This window comes from Mus caroli, chromosome 1, assembly GCF_900094665.2.
Source record: "Mus caroli chromosome 1, CAROLI_EIJ_v1.1, whole genome shotgun sequence".
In the NCBI taxonomy this organism is placed as follows: domain Eukaryota; kingdom Metazoa; phylum Chordata; class Mammalia; order Rodentia; family Muridae; genus Mus; species Mus caroli.
The window spans coordinates 146,333,584-146,351,234 of record NC_034570.1 but is presented as its reverse complement, the minus strand read 5'-3'; the positions used below and the strand labels follow the sequence as shown (position 1 = coordinate 146,351,234).

General features: G+C 39.4%; 1 protein-coding gene across 2 annotated transcripts in view; it reads right to left on the bottom strand.

Moving 5' to 3' along the window:
• Acbd6 (acyl-CoA binding domain containing 6) overlaps positions 1 to 17,651 on the bottom strand; it is a 136,717-nt gene that overhangs the window by 52,113 nt on the left and 66,953 nt on the right. For both annotated transcript variants that reach the window (XR_003837170.1, XM_021161212.1), the window contains one exon: positions 15,436 to 15,525. Coding sequence is in view for 1 of the 2 variants with exons in the window: in XM_021161212.1 (XP_021016871.1) it covers positions 15,436 to 15,525 (90 nt within the window). In the remaining variant the exon portion in view is untranslated. The remainder of the gene's footprint in view (positions 1 to 15,435; positions 15,526 to 17,651) is intronic.

Below are 17,651 nucleotides of genomic sequence, written 5' to 3'. Positions count from 1 at the left end.
TCCTTCTTCTTCTTCTTCTTCTTCTTCTTCTTCTTCTTCTTCTTCTTCTTCTTCTTCTTCTTCTTCTTCTTCTTCTCCTTCTTCTTTTTTTTTTTTTTAAATCTAGATTTTACTATGTAGCCCTGGCTGGTCTGAAACTCACAAGGTAGACCAGACTGGCCTAGAGCTCACAGAGATCTACCTGTTTCTGCCTCCTGAGTGCTGGGAATAAGACCAGGAGCCACCGAGCTGGGCATTACTTTATTATTAAAATCACTGCAAAATTAAAAGATTAAACTCTGCATTGAGATTGATAAGGATTTCAAGCATATCCGGAAGGCACGTCTTCAATATAAAACTGCAAATGATGCTATACTCAATCAATGCCAAAGTTTAGGAAACTTCTAAAAATGGAACTGTCCCATCCAGTGATTGTGTGGAATAGAAAGTGGCACACACAGAATGATGCCTGTAACAGAGTGGGAGAGCTCTGCTTTGAGAAGTGGATTTAAAGGCCACCTGCTCATCCTTCCCCTACTGTCACGTCACTGGACACACCTATCTGGGGTCTGCAGAGCACATCAAACACTCATTTTAGAGAAGGGTTTTACATTCTCTCATTGAAGGGTGATAAATAGTTCAAATACTATAAACATTTCTTTCTCAAACACCCTAGCAATGTAGGAAGAAAGTAAGATTCACACAAGGGCTGACTGCATGGAAAATATTAAGAGAAGTCATTAAAAAATAATTTGCAGGGTAAAGCTGCTTCCACAGTGCCCCCGCCTGCAGGAAAAATCAGAGGACAAAACACACAGGGTTCTGGCACTGAGCATCTGTTTTCACACCTGGCTCTCATCAACTTGCAATATTCTTAATGGAATAACACCAAATCATATAGGTGCTTTAACACATTAGCCCAGACTCTTCCAATGACTCCTTAATGAGGGGAAATACGTGAAGGAAAATAGGAAAATTAAGCATAGTAGCATGACACCTTTACTTACATGTGAGTAGTTTAAATATTGACAATGACTTAATGTAAGGAATATCAAAAATGTGTCCTTGCTATCAACGACTATAAAGCATGTTTAGGACAAGGAATTCAGATCTTTTGACACTCCCCCAAGACCACCATGCAAACGTTTAATCCCAAGTCAATGAAACGTGTGTTCCCACAGAGGTCTTGGCTATGTTCCAGGTCTCACTTTCTCCCGTTTCTTCTCCCCGCACTTCCTGTGCTCCAGCTTTTCTCAGACCACTGCCTGTGTCCACCCTGCCATATCCACGCAGCCTGTGTTCACCTTACCTGCATCCACCCCGCTGGACACACCCTCTGGAGCAAGAGTGCTCTTAGTCTTACCCAGGCATGTCAGTGGCAATGGTGGTTTGTTTCTTTGAGACCCTGAACTTATTTCTAATACTTAAAATCAAAAAATGGAATAAAATCAACACGAAAGTATAAATATCAGGATCTAAAATTTCCTGTTTGCAAAGCATTAACAGCAACAAAAATAGAACAAATTTAAGAAATTGGAAAAACCTTTAGAGGCAAATTCTAAAGACTTCTGAATATGTAAAAATAGATTATCAAATTGGAAGATGAAATTTTCCTTGGATAGAGTTCAGTGCAACTCCAGTATAAATAATACAAGCTAATTTTTGGAGTAAAATGGTGATACCTAAGTTCATATTTTAAAAAGGCAAGAACATCCAAGAAAACACTTAAAAGAGAAACGAAAGAGAAATAACTGTCCCCAATAGTCAAGTCTGCTATAAAGACTTTTAATTAAAATAGTGTACATAAATATGAGACCAGGACAGCTCCGCTGTGTCCAGAACTAGATACAAATGCACATGGGAATACAGGAAATGAGTGTGGCAGCTTCTAGGCCCATGTTAATCATTGGGGCTGGTTAGACTAGGAAGGCATTTGGGGAAAGACATGAAAGTAAATCTGCCTCTCAAACTACATATCCAAAGATCTCAATGTAAACATGAAACCATACAAGCACTTAAGGAGAACATGGATTCCCTTTAAGTTTTCTGTAAGAAAAGGGTTATTTGTCTAGTGCCTTTTTTGGAGATGCTCTCATTATGAAGACTTGACTGCCCTGGGACTTACTGTGTGGACAAGACTGGCCTCAAACTCACAGAAATCTGCTTGCTTCTGTCTCCTGAGTGCTGGGATTAAAAGCATGTGTTACCACGCCCAGCAAGGAGAAGCTTTGGAAAACTATGACTTAATATCCAGGGCAATAAAAATTCTGTTAAGTTGACTACTTAGCAATTAAATTTTTTTCACTTACACAGCAAAAAAGTACCATAAATAAAAACAAGGGGGAAATGTCTGGTTCATATACCACAAAGATTAATATTCCTAATATAGAGAGAATATGTCAAAATGGAAACATCAAAAGAATAAACTTGATAGGAGTGTGTGGACAATTTACTGAAAAATGGACATAAACTGTCTCTCAAACATATAAGCGTATGATGAGATTAACACTTCACTTACAGAAATATGCAAACCCGAGTATCACTGAGGCCAGTTCTCTGTCAAGGGTAAAATTTTAAAATATAAAAGTACAATCTATTGGCAATAATTTAAAAATACAATAGCATGATGCATGCACAGGGTTGCAGGGAACAGGCATGCTCATGTACTGCTGGGGAAATGAGAGCTAGAAGTACACTCTTCTAGAAGTACATGTGACAACATCTACCCAAGATGCATATGCACGTGCATTTGACCCACTAATTCCTCTTCCAGAACTCTACTCTGAAGGCATAACTCCAACAATAGGGAAATACATATGTATTAGGTTGATAACTGCCAAATATTGGAAACAACATACATGCCCATTCATAGAAGACAGGGCTTTGAATAAAGTATGTTACATGCACAAAGAATAATACTGAATAACTTATGTATGAATAAAAGAGAAATCACTCAGAAAAATGAGATGGAGTAACTCGTAGAATATGTTATGTGAACTGCAAGAGAATATTTTGAAAAATCTTAAAAATTGTTATTATGTATAGTGTGTGTGTGTGTGTTTCGGAGTCCCTAAAATATACCTTACATAGAAGAAAGAAGATGGTCGATGATGGGTTAAAGTGTTTGTTACCAAGCCCAATGACTTGAGTTTGATTCCCAGGACCCATATGGTAGAAGGAGGAGAGCACCAATTCTTAAGAGTTGTCCTCTGACCTCAACATGTGGTGCCCTGGCAAATGTGCACCCAAACACACACAATATAATTTCTTTAAATACATAATTTATGGACTAGAGAAATGACTCCGGAGTTAAGAGTACATATTGCTCTTGTAGAGGAACCAAGTTTGGTTTCAGCACCCACATCAGGCAGCCTACAGCTGACTATAAGAACTGTAGCTTCAGAGTGAGCTGACACCTGTGGCCTCTGTAGACACCTGCATGCATACATACATACATACATGCATGCATGCATACATACACACACACACTTTAAGATAAATCTGAAATATGTTAATAAAGTAAGAAGGAATATATGAAAACACGTTGTCTAAGTTGTTTCTATTGGGGTGTGATAAAGACCATGATTAAAAGCAACTTTGCAGTCCATCACTGAAGAAGTCAGAGCAGAAACTCAAGCAAAAACATAGGCAAGAACCATAAAGGAACATTGCTTACTGGCTTGTTCTTTATGGTACATCCCGCTTGCTTTTTCTATATAACCTAGGACAACTTGTCTAGAGTGTAGCACTGCCCACAGTGGGCTGTATCTTTCCATTTCAATCTTAGTCAAGGAAATAGTGGGCAGCTGATATGGTGGCACACATTTAATTCCAGCTCTCAAGAGGCAAAGGTAGGAAATATCTGTGAGCCAGCCTGGTTTAACATAGTGAGTTCCAGGATAGACAGGACTATATAGACATATCCTGCCTCAAACAAAAACAAAAACAAACAACAAACCAAACCAAAACAGCAACAATCCTCCCTCCCAATTAAAACAACACAACTGACCCTGTGTTACCCTGACATACAAAACATCACTATTAAGTCATAACCTTTCCTTTCTTGTTTATCCCCAATATCTCATGCCAGTATCACAATATAAAACAGAGCATAACTTAATCCCACAGTATTTAAAATTTTCAACACTTCAAAAGTTTAATCTCTTTAAAATATTCAATATCTCAAATGAAAAATTAATTGATAAAGCAAGGTGGCAGGGATACTGAAAAGATGGCTTACTGACTACAAGACTGGATGGTCTTTTATAGGACTCAAGTTCATCTCCCAGAACAAGGAGGCTTACAACCACATTTTAACTTAAGTTCCAGGTTATCTGATGCCCTCTTCCGGCCTCTGCAGCCTCCAAGCATGCATGTGGTACAGACATACATGCAGGCTAAACACATACATAAACAATAATAAATTAATTAATAAAATATTTAACATCTTTTAATAATTCTTCAGCTGTGGATTCCTGTAAAACAAAAAGTAGGTTACATACTTCTTATTCTAAGAATGAATAATCAGGGCATGGTAAAAATCAAATCAAACCAACCAACCAACCAACCAAACAAACAAACAAACAAACAAACAAAAAAGCCCAAACAACTCTAACAGTATAAATAACTCAGTATCCAACATTTGGGACTCATGAACTTCTGAGGTACAAACAGCTTGGGAAACCATACTGCTCTGGCTCTGCCACCACAACACACACAGCCTGTCTTGTAAGTTCAGGCTGACTTCATGCCACACCTCCCACTGTCCCTGATGGTCATCCCCCAGTCCTGGAATCTCCAATATACTGGATTCTCCACAGCAACTAAGTCTGCACCTTCACCAATGGCTTCCTGGCCACTCTGCAGGAACTTTGACTCTGCCACATGGCACCAAGCCTTTAGCTATTCTCCATGACCTCTTTATGCCTTCAAAGTGTGCACCAGGTGGGAGACCTGTAACACACATCCATCCTGAGATGGATAGGATTGCTTCCCTCTGTGTGCTGGAGAAATACTTCCCAGAAGATTTGGCCTCAATGATTCTGGCCTCTTAATAATCACACTGTTTTTTTCAGCCTCAGCTAATTGGCATCTATTGTCCCAGTAGCAAAAAGGATTCACTTCAGTGTACTGGTCTCTTGTTAATCATAGCTGACTAGAAAACACAGATTTTTAATTCAAATTATCACATTAATGACCCTGATAGCCTTTGCTTCCCTCTGAAAGTTCACAATCCAGGCTTCCTTATTTCCTCTCAACACTTCCATCTTCCAAGGTCCCACAAAATAGTTTATCATGCTTTGAGCACGCAACGGCTTCTGCAACCCCAAATTCCAAACATTCCCACGGGCTCCCCAAAACAAAATGCTTACATCGGTTACAGCAATATCCATCCCCTGGCATCAACTTCTGTCCTAAATGCCTTCCTATTGCTATGATAAACACCATGACCAAGAACAACCTGGAGGAAAGTATCTGTTTTAAAAACGTAATTAGCATACAGTGTAGCTCTTTATATGAAAACCTATGTGTGCCTGTTCTTTCACATACTCATACATAAATACAGACTAATGGTAATTCTCCTTACGATGAACATTTGCTCAACTAGTATTAAATTTATTCCTATTTTTGTTTCTCAACATATACGATAACATGTTTGTTTTGATACTCAATTATAGTCATTATTTTCTAAAAAAAAAGATTTTAAGATTTATTTCAAAATTATTTTTAATTATGTGTCTGTCTCTGTGTGAGTACGGACATATAAGTGCAGGTTCCTGCAGAGGTTGGAGGATTTGGAGCCTCTGGAGTTGGAGTTGCAGGTGGTTGTGAATCTCCTAATGTAAGTACTGGGACGGAACTTGTGTCCTCTAAGAGTGGCCAGTGGCCATACCTGCTGAGCCTCTCTCCAGCCCCTCTGAAACTATTTTAAGTAACAAAGCCAAGACAATAGTGGATGCACTCAACTGGACTGACATCAGAGAGTACTTCCACTCAGACACACTCTGACACACACATTACTAAGTTAACAAAGACTAAGCTGCTTCTCAATTTCAACATGTTAAAATGTAAAGGAAAGAACTTCATCTTGAAGTTGATGAAATGTGGTAGTTTAACATACCACACAACAAGATGTTCCAGCCAAACCCTGCTGCTATTATAGTTCCAAGACTCCAATTCAACCCTGATCATCTATAGCATCTCTGGATGCAGATTGGCCATGTCTGTGAAAACTGCTTTTATAAAGGTATCAAAGATTTTGAGAATCTGAGAACAGTAAACCATTTGCAGATATCTGGTACGCTTACAATCTCTATACACTTATGGCATATTTCCTTTATTATTTCTTGTCCAAAAAAAAAACCCTGCATTTGTAATAGAGGGAAAGGCTGCCCCTTATTACTTTGGGAGTGTGTTTCTTTAAGGGACACTCCTGAAAGAAAACTTAACATGTCACTAAATTACAAAATGGTACACTTGATGTGTATGTATTGGACTGAAAAAAAGGGACGCTAAATCTAAACTAAAACTTACCTCTTAAGGAAAAACTGATGAAATATCAAAAGAACTGGGAAAGTTTCCTAACTCTACTTCCTGACCTTTCCTCATGGCTGTAATGAGATCATACAATCATGCCTGGTTTAGGCTAAGTAATTCACGTGTCTTCTACATCTCAATCTACAACTGCATGTTTATACATAAAGTGATTTACAGGTCTTTCAAATTAAATTATTTGCACTCTGAAACCTTTAAGGAAAATGGTTCCTTTGGGAAGATGCAGCACATTTATCTTGAAGTTTTCATATATTCTAATTACACCATGTATTCTAGTCTTGCCAAGGATATAAAACCTACAGTTGGGAAAGACATTTAAATAAAAAAGAAAATAAAAAATAGTTTGAAAATAAACCAAATGGCACAGAAAAGTGCTCACTACATAACATTAAATGAAAAATGTATAAAATCTATACAGCTGGTTTCTGGTTCTAAGTAAAATTGAAGAAAATGAATCAGGATAGTTTTCTCATGACAGCATTTTTTTTGTTTGGGGGAGGAATGTCATGCATAAGTGGGCGTGTGTGTGTGTGTGTGTGAGTGTGAGTGTGTGTGTGTGTGTGTGTGTGTGTGTGTGTGTGTGTGAGTGTGTGTGTGTGGGCCAGGGGATGTCAGATGTGCTTCCTGGGCACTCTCCAAGCAGGGTCTCTATTCAATCCAAAGCCTGACGACTCTGCTAACCTAGCCAGCTTACTCTAGAGATTTACCTGTCTCTGCTCTCCCAAATGCTGTAATTACAGACAGGCTGCCATGCATATTGGGCACTTACAAGGGTCCAGGAACTCAAACTCCAGTTGTTTTGCCTGTGTGGCAAGTGCTTTATCCACTGAGCCATCTCTCTAGCCTTGCAGCACTTTTCTTAAAGTTGGGTTAATAGACAAGATTGTAGTTATAAAGACAAATAGGAGTCAAGGAAGCAAAAGGGGAAGTGAGCTAAACCAGAGGGCTACTGGGAGGAATCAACACACGCATCTTGCTGCTGCTTCTTGGCACCACTGGTCTATCTATGCAAGGGCTCTGACAGAGTTTAGACCAAGACACTTGAGGAAAATAAAAGCAGGAACACTTCTGGACACAAAGTAGCTGTTCTCCCACAGGATGTGTAGAGAGCACACAAAAATCTCAAGCAGTCTTTAAACTTTTCCTGTTTGAAGAGATGCAGAAGGGGTGTGCCTCAAACAATGAATTGTGGAGACAACAGTGGTGGTGACTCATGCCTATAATTCCAGCTCTCAGGAGGCTGAGGCAGGGGGATGGATCACTGTGAGTTGAGGTAAGGCTAGGGTACATAGTGAGTTCCAGACCAGTCTGGGACATACAGGAAGATCTAGTTACAACCAAACCAACAAAACAAACAAAAAACAAAACAAACAAACAAACCAAAGCAAACCTCACAAACTAACAACAATGGATGAAAGGAAACAATACCACATCTCCACCTCTGCGTGACCACGATCTAGAAGTAGAGTGTGAGGTAAAACGCTGGGAGCATGGAAGGTAGGGACGAATCTTAAGAGTAATCAGAGCCAGGTTAGGGTTTTGAACTGTAAAGTCAATTTTGTAATTCCAGTGTCTTAGATACATCTAGGAATATTCAAATTTTTAAAGTTCTGTCACTTTTAGTAGGTTTTTTCTCAATAAATGTGTCCAATATCTTAAGAATAATAAGGATTACAGCTAAATCCTCTATAGAAAATATGTGGGTTATAAGACAATGGAAGGACAGCAAAGGATAGAAAGACAGACAAAACAAAAAACAAAGACATAAAATCTCCAGCCAATATGCAATGCTTTATCAATCACAATCACACCTAAGCTGCAGGTGAAAGAGTCACCTTCACACAAGTAAAGGGTGAGGCAGCTCAGCACTAGAAGCCAATGCGATAGCACACATTTCAGTCAGCTTTTCAGGTAAAGGAAAGATATCAGAGGTATCAGGGAGGCTTGAGAAGAAATGCAAAGTGCTTTCAGATAAAATGCTATCTAAAAAGGCTATCTGATACAAAAAGTGTCTTATGAAATCTATTTTAAAAAAAAGAAACACACCATAACCATAGTAACACCGGCAGAGAAAAGAACAAAATTAAACCATTTTTCAGTTCTTATATTTCTCAAGACACAACAATTATATTATGGTAATTTGTAATTTCCACTACTAAAAAAGCAGTTTCTAAGGTCTAGGAAATACATATTCAATACATATTCAATAAAGAAGGCAAAATTCAACAATTAAAAAAAAATACCTGATGAGTACCAAACAAGTTAATAGAGACCAAAACCACTCATCCAGGTGGGACACACAGAAAACAAATAGCAAAGCAGTAAGCTTACTGCAACAAAAGCAGCAGTCACATTAAATACAAAGAAATGGAATGCGGAGAGCAAAGACCAAGGTTCTCATGCTGGACAGTTAAGGCCTAACAACATGTTGTTTACAAAGAACACATGTTAACATGAAGACAGGGCTCCGTCCCACGCTTGTGTGTTAAAGCTCTTACCGCCACATGACTATACCTGACTGGCCTTCAGGAGGCAATTATGGCTAGATGAGATCAGGGACTTTGTATTAGAAAGCAGATGAAAAGAGAGAGGGGGAGGAGGTAGGGAAGGGGGGAAGGGAAGGATGAAGGAAGAGAGATGGATAGATGGATGGATAGGGGGACAAGAACCCCAGGGCAGTTTTAGAAAGTGTGGTATGTAATGGGAATATCAGAAGAAGCAGTGGAGAGTTGAGCAGATCAGAAGGAATATGCAGAACACGGTGACTCTTAGTTTACATAATGACAGTAGGGGAAAGCGGAGAGTCTGAAAACAGATTTCTACATCTGTGGTCAAGTGTTTTGACAAGGTACTACAGAAATTTAATGGAAGAGGGAATAGGACTTTTAAACAACTAGATATCTACATACAAAAATGAAGCAGAAATATTATTTCATAAGCTATGCAAACCATTCAAAAGGAATCAAAGATCAAATAGATAACACTATAAACGTCTTAAAGTACTTAATTATCATAACAATATTTTATTAGACAATAGTTTCTGAAAAATTATACTAAAACTCACACAAAATAAAAAAATAAATAGGATTCAAACTTTTAAAAATTTTAAAACAAGAACATTGTTTCAAAAGACACTATCAATAAAAGAAAAATCCATTGAGTAGAAGAAAATATTTGCAAATCGTGTATATGAAGAGATCTGTATCCAGAATACATAAACAACCCTGTCAAATCCATGAAAGACACTCTATTTTTTAAAAGTGGACACACAGTCAGCCATGGTGGCACACACCTTTAATCCCAGAACTCAAAGGCAGAGAGGCAGGGGGATCTCTGTATCTTTGAGGCCAGCCTGGTCTGAGTGAGTTCCAGGCTAGTCAGTGAGATTCTGTCTTAAAAAAATAAATAAGTAAAATAATATAACATAAAATAAAATAGACATGGTATCTGAATAGAAAAATTTCCCATGAGCTTATGTGTGGCTAATAAGTACCAGAACTGGAGTCACTGTCATAGACCCACCTCCATCCCCAAATACAAAACACTAATTTCTATATGATTTGGAAACACATTAGGATGGACATAATAAGGAGACAGATGATACAAGTGTCAACAAGGATGTAGAGGACTGGATCCCTCATACTCTGCTGGTGCATATGGAAAATGGCACCACTCTTAGGAAAAACATGCAGCCCCTCAAAGAGTCATACACAGAGTTATCCTATAACCCAGCAACTCTACTCCAAGGAAAACATACTGAAAAGAGAGTTTAAATGGATGTCCACATGCAACAGTGTTCTCAGCTGCTTTATTCATAATAAACAAAAGACTGAAGGGAAAAAAAGAAACCCTAGCTGTACAACAGCAGGGAAGGGGCCAAACTGTAGCATGTGTGTACGATGGGATATCACCCAGCAATAAAAATGAAAAAGAAAGAAAGAAAGAACAAATACATGTAACAACAGGGATGACTATCATAAATATTATGTTGAATGTAATAAGCCAGATACAATGTCTACACATTGTATACTGTAGACTGAGTATTACCTATACTAATATTGTATACTGTAGACTAAGTACTAGTACACCTATACTATATATTGTATATTGCAGACTGGGTACTATTATACCTATACTATATATTATATACTGTAGACTGAGTACTAGTACACCTATACTATATATTGTATGCTGTAGACTGAGTACTAGTACACCTATATTATATATTGGATACTGTAGACTGAGTACTATTATAAAGATTCAAATTTCACAAAGATCTAGAAGTGATGAGTGGCAATAGAAATCAGAATAACAGTCACATCAGGGTGGTACAGGAAGTATGGATTTTAACAGGAAGTAGAATGAATCTTCCAGTTCAGGAAAGCTGCCATTTGATATAAGTGGTAGTTACAAGGGAGGTGCGTGGGCATGTATGTGCATGTATGTGCATGTGCGTGCACAGTGAGACATATCCTTAGGATGTATGTACAATGTACCTTGCTGAATTTGTTTTACACTTCAGTAATTTTAAAGGAAGGAAAAGCAGTTATATGCAAAAGATGAGCTTGCAATGTATTCAAGTTTTACAGAGGTGAGGTTGAGAGCTTGGACTTCGGAGAGCTCCAGGGACTCTCTAAGCTCTTGCTTCTCCCTCAGCAGGACAGACAAAGTAGCATGTGCACATTCCAGGGCTGATGTGGTGACTCAGACACAGTGCACATAAAACACTGGGCGCGTGTAAACACGGGGAAAAGTTTCACACCACACTCAGCGGTGTCACCAGTGGTTTATTTACTATGCTGTAGTTTTCTCACATTTTTGAAACCTTTTACCACAAATAGTTAGCAGAAAGGTGTTCTATGAAAGCATACTAAGTTTGTGCTTCTACTCACCTAAGCAAAATGTGTCTTATTTTGATCTGTTTCAGCCATTATACAGATGATACTCACCACACAGACTCTCACACTCCCACCACCCCATTTATTGCCTTAATACTACTTTATAATAAATCTGAGAACATCTACCAATAAATCTTTGACATCCAAATGCTTTTAATGTTGCCTTGGTTAGTCCGGTTGTCAACATGACATAATTGAGAATCATCCGGAAAGGGAAACCACAATCGTATTGGCCTTCTGCTCAGGTCTGTGGAAGATTGTCTTGACTAAGGCAAAATGTGAAGGGCCCAGCCAACTGGGAGTGGGGTCATCCCTGGGTAGGTAGCCCTTGGCTATAGAAGAAAGCTAGGTGAACGTGACTCAGTGAGCAGCATTCCTTCATAGTTCCTGTTCTAGTTCTTGCTGGAGTTCCATTTCTGACCCCTCAGTGATGGATCGGGACTGAAAGTTCAAGCTAAAATAAACCCTCTCCTCACTAAGCTGACTTATTATGTCTTATTACAGCAACAAAGTATCTATATCATGTGTCTGAGGAGTGGTTTTAAGAACTGAAAAGATGAGTCAAGAAGAAGAGTGCATAGAAGTGTGTCTGCATACACACAACGACACACATATACACACACACACAGACACACATATACAGCATTTACACCATTATCCTAACACCAAATATGACAATATCCCAACTTCCAGAGTGGAAGCAAAAGTCACAACAAAGCAAGAAGAAACAAAACATCTGTTAGCATACATTAACAGATGAGATCATAAAGACTCTTTCTTAGAAACAGACATTAGTTCCAACCTCACCAATTCCACAGAAGCCAGCCAGTGCAGTTCAGTAAAGGAATTTATGAGATAGACCAAAGAGTAAAGTGACGGGAATACACAGAGCAGACCTGACCCAGCTCTAATGATTTCATTCCAGGATCTGAGGAAGGCAATTCTTCAGACAGTTGATAACATCAGCCTGCCTGTGCTGGGTTAGTACCAAGATCTATGGCCAAGCAAACAGTCCTAATAAAATTGATTTTCTTTTTTGGCAACCAATAAGCCAGTCAATAATAATATTGTTTAAGAAAGATTGAGTCATGAGAGAGGTGAACCTTTACTTCCATTTATTACGCTTGCATTGTCTATACTTGAAAAGTGCTGTTCATAAGGAAACCAAAAGAGAAGCGACAGTGGGAGAGCCCTTCTGAGACCCGAGCGCAGGAGCCCTCTGACTCGGAGGCCTGTTACCAACTCAGACTGACAGAGCCAAACCATTCCCAATACCAGGGGCCAGAGAGGTCAGATTATAATCACCGAGAACAAAGTCAGAGCAACACAGAATGGCCACGTGAATGCAGGGAGCAAGGAAAACTCTGTGACAGGTAGCATGCTGTCCTAAAAACCCACATGAAACCTCTGCTGCACTAAAGCTGGTGTTCAGTGCACAAGGCAGAGATGGATGATCCCAACAACAGAACTGGCAGAAACCTCAGACAGTGCCTAACATGGGAACGCTCTCCTTTAAAGTACCTTTGAGAGCTGGAGAGATGGCTCAGCAGTTAAGAGCACTGTCTGCTGTTCCAGAGGTCCTGAGTTCAATTCCCAGCCACATGGTGGTTCCCAACTATCTGTAATAAGATCTGATGCCCTCTTCTGGTGTGCCTGAAGACAGCTATAGTGTACTCACATAAAATAAATAAATAAGTAAATAAATAAATAAACAAATCTTAAGAAAAAAGACAAAAAAAAGAAACTTTATTTTTTTAGCGTACCCTTGACATGTTTACAATGGTGTGTAGATAGAATGCACCCCTGGCTTGCTTTAACTTAGTGAAAGGAAACCGAGGGGAAGAAGACAACTTCACACATTTACAAAAAGAGAAGCCACACTGTAAAAAGTTTCTGAATGAACAGTGACGTCTTATCCGACGTTCACACATTTGAAGCCATGCTCATTAAGGACACGGCCTAAGAACCTACGGAGGGACAGAAGGACAGAGTACTGGGCTGGGAGGACAAGCCGGAGATAGACTGAGACGAGACCAGAGACTACGGTGAGGAAGATGCTGCTGATAAAGTGAGATGAAGCCAGAGACTAAGGTAAGGAACATGCTGCAAGTCACAAGAAGCAGGCAGGTGAGTTAGTAAACATCATTACAACAACTGGCTAGGCATCTGGACAAAATAAAATCTCTAATTAATGTGTATAAGTCATAGGGTAATTCTAGGTGGCTCAAAGAAGTCATGAAAGGGAGAAAGTTCCAGGAAGAAGTATGAACAGGTTTAACATGTCATATATACAGTTGTCTTAAGATACACAAAATGTTTATATAATTCTTTTAAAATTATCAATCTAGTAATAAATCAATAATAAATTAGGTAAAAGACATAAACAAAAGGTTCATAAAAGTGTAATATAAATTTTAAAATATACCAAAAGAGTTGGGTGGTGGTACACACCTTTAATCCAAGCACTAGGGAGGCAAAGGCCAGCCTGATCTACAGAGCAAGTTCTAGGACAGCCAAGGCTACACAAAAAAACCCAAGGCTATACAACCCCCCCCCCCCCAAATGGGCTCAGTACTTCTTAGCCATTAGGGAAAAGTAAATCAAAATCATGTCACCATGAGGTAAAGTTAACATCGCTTTTTAGAAAAGAAGGGAAAATAAGTGTTGCTAAGGCTAAGTGAAGCTGGAAGCAGCAAATGCTGGCGGCAGGGTGTGGGGAGCTATGGTATAGCTTCTACAGAAAATGGGTTAGGATTACTCACAGTTACATGTGAGAAATTACATTCTGAATAACCAAAAGATTGGGCTGGAGAGATGGCTTAGCGGTGGGGGTATTTGTTGAGTTTGCAAAGGACTTGGGCTAGATTCTCAGAGATTCACACATGGCAGCTCACAATGGTCAGTAACTCCAGTTCTAGGGGACCAAATGCTTTCTGAGGATACCAGGCACACACTTGGTGCATATACGTGTATATATATGCAGGGAAAACATTTATACACATAAAATAAAGATAAATCTGTAAAACAAAAAAAATTTACTGTAAGATTCCAGCATTCTACCTTTAGGTAGATAACCAAAATAGCCAAAAAAGAGGTATTGAAATAAGCATAAAAATAGAAAAAAATGCACAAATGCTTATAACATTATTTCAACTGTCAAAAGTTAGAAGCAATAACACTGTCCACCAACTGATGAATGGATAAAGGAAACACTGGGTACTCATATATTAGTAATCTAGCCATAAAAATGAATGAGGTTGGGGCTGGAGAGGTGGCTCAGAGGTAAGAGCACTGGCTGCTCTTCCAGAGGCCTGGAGTTCAATTCCCAGCAATCACATGGTGGCTCACAACCATCATTAGTGAAACCTGGTGCCCTCTTCTGGTCTTCAGGCACACACGCAGGAGTATTTATTATTATTATTATGTATACATAATAAATAAATCTTAAAAAAAAATGAATGAGGCCCTGTAGTGTGTTTCACCAAAAACACAGCTTGAGAATATGTGTGAGAAAGAAACAAAACAAGAGAGTACCTACCTCCTGATTCTGCTTGAATGAAATACCCCAGAGAAAAAAGCAGGTTAGTAGGGCAGGGACTGAGGCTGGATGTGGGCAGAAGGATAACAGTGTGGAACTCTATAGCAGGGGCTTCAGTGACATGTGCCTTAAGACATTTAATCACATACATGTTCTTATGAGGATTTTACTTCAGGGGTGTGTGTGTGTGTGTGTGTGTGTGTGTGTGTGTGTGTGTGTGTTTTAAAGCTCCTTTGTAAGGGCTGCAGAGCTAGTTCATAGGCTGCTCTTCCAGAGGACCCAGATTGGATTCCCAAGACTCACAACCCTCATCTGAGAGGATCCAATACCCTCTTCTGGCCTCTGTGGCACTGTACACACATGATGCACAGACTTATATACAGGAAAAACACCCATACACATACAATAAAAAGTAATGAATGTTAGTTAAAAAGAAGAGCAAGCTCCTTTGAAACGCACTCTTACCTGACAGTTAATGCCAGCTTCATACTGTAGCAAGACTTTCACCAATTCCTTATGTCCTCGGTCACATGCCCAGTGGAGCAGAGCTCTGCCCTACAAGTAGCAAACAGCAAAGGAACGTGTTAATCTACATGTGGGCCAGACAAAGCTCACATGCTAAGAAAGATGGGAAAACTGGTATGTAAAACTGTAGATCAATTATTCTGAGGATGATACAAGATGCACTATGGGAAAGAGACAGACAAGCAACAGGAAGCCCTGAGTTCTACTTCTGATTTTATCACACACCAGCCTGTAACTGCTTTGGTTTAATCACTTCCCTTACCTGAATAAGGAAAAATGGTAAAACAGACAACAAAATCAGCAATACAAGTTAGGCCGTCAAAATGGCTTAGCCCATAAAGATGCCTGTTACAAGCCTGATGATCTGAGGTCCATTTCCAGGAAGAGACTGCTGCCAGCAGTTATTTGATCTTCATGCAGGTACACATGTGTGCACAGACTTGTACAAATAAATATATAAACTATAATCACAATATTTGCTGAGTGAATAACCTCATGGCCAAGCCATGTCTTTGGCCGCATGACATACTACTTTTGACTTTTAGCTATCAAAGAATTACAGTTACTATTACTGTGTTATTTGGTTTCTGACTGTCAGAAATTCTTGGTGTACGTAATAAATGAGGCCTACTTTCCTACTCCAACAAACAAGCCCTGTAAAGTTGCTGGGCTCTTCTGAACAAGGAGGTGATGTACAGTATAACTCCTCTGAGGTCGGCAGTGATTTCTCATAAAGAATAAGATGATTTTCCACACTGCAGAAAAGATTTAAATATACACAAGTTGGGACAAGGGAGACCTTAAAATGCAGCCTCCACGGTACCTTTCTACAGCTGCCTATGCTGCTTTTTCTGTTTGGACTCTCTGGATACATGCATTGGTTCACCTGGCGGAGTATGCGGCTAGGACAGCCTCCTCCTTGCAGAGTCCCTTTTGTATGGTTTTTACTTGCTCGACTGACTTTATTTACCTGTGAGTTTCTGCCTTCTTACACAAAAACCTAAAAAGGATCTTGCACACATAAAAATTATAAAAGAGGGAAACATAAGTTAGAAATGTGGGTAAATCAGCTTTGTGTGGTGGCACACCCCTTTAGTTTCCACACAAGGGAGGCAGAGGCAGGCTAACCTTTGCCAACCTGTCTGCATAGCGAGATCCAAGATAGATAGGACTACACAGAGACCCTGTCTCAAAAAAAAAGAGCATAAAAGTTTATTATTTTTAGTCTAATTTAAGTATTTAGAGAATAGGTACTAAGTTCAACTATTAATAAGACTTACTGAATAATTAAGGTGTGTGGAAAGCTTACAGAGTGTACATGAGAACTATATCATCATTAGAAAACTTAGTACTGAGTACTTATACCACAAGATGTATAGATCATTTCTACTTCTCAAGCAGGCTCCTGATGTTCCTTAGGTCTAACCCAATCATGCTTCACCAACTAATGCTCAACTATGAATCCCTCACTGTTCCAATGGGAGAGCGGATGAGCAGCACTTTTCACGGTTAATGGGGTTATATTTTACGTTTGTCACATGTGGTGCCAAAATTTACTTTAGAGGAGACACCTGTGACCGGAGTCAGGGGTGAGTCTCCCTCCAGATGCGTGTTCCAGAAGGATGGCGCACAGTCGACTTTAAGAAGGATGGTGCACTCGCAGACTACGCTTTTTAACACATATTCTGACCTGCACTGCAATTAATTTTTGCAACACATTATTTTAATGGTACACTAATTAACCTTGAATTAGAATAAATTCTCTGACAATGACTTTCTGTAGAAGTGCTAGAGAGGGATCCACATTAAGACTACCTAATGATTAATACTTTATGCAATGCTAAAACGCTCAGAAACAAGAACAGGGGCAAACATCTACCAACAGACAAAACAAAGCAGGCTTGGGGATCTCCCCTCCACGTACAATTAGATGAGTGAGGGTCAGGACAGCGGCGTCTTTACCTCCTCAGGTTATCGTTTCTGAAGACATGCCCTCGCATGAGATCATTCCCAGTAAGAACATAACTAGCAATGCAGAGATGCGGTCTCACAGCAGGAAGACAACCTCAGGGGCGACACTGCGGGTTAACATCCTCCATAGGCCAGCACGATGCAGCTCAACAGGAATTGAGCAACATTTGCTCAAAAACTTCTTC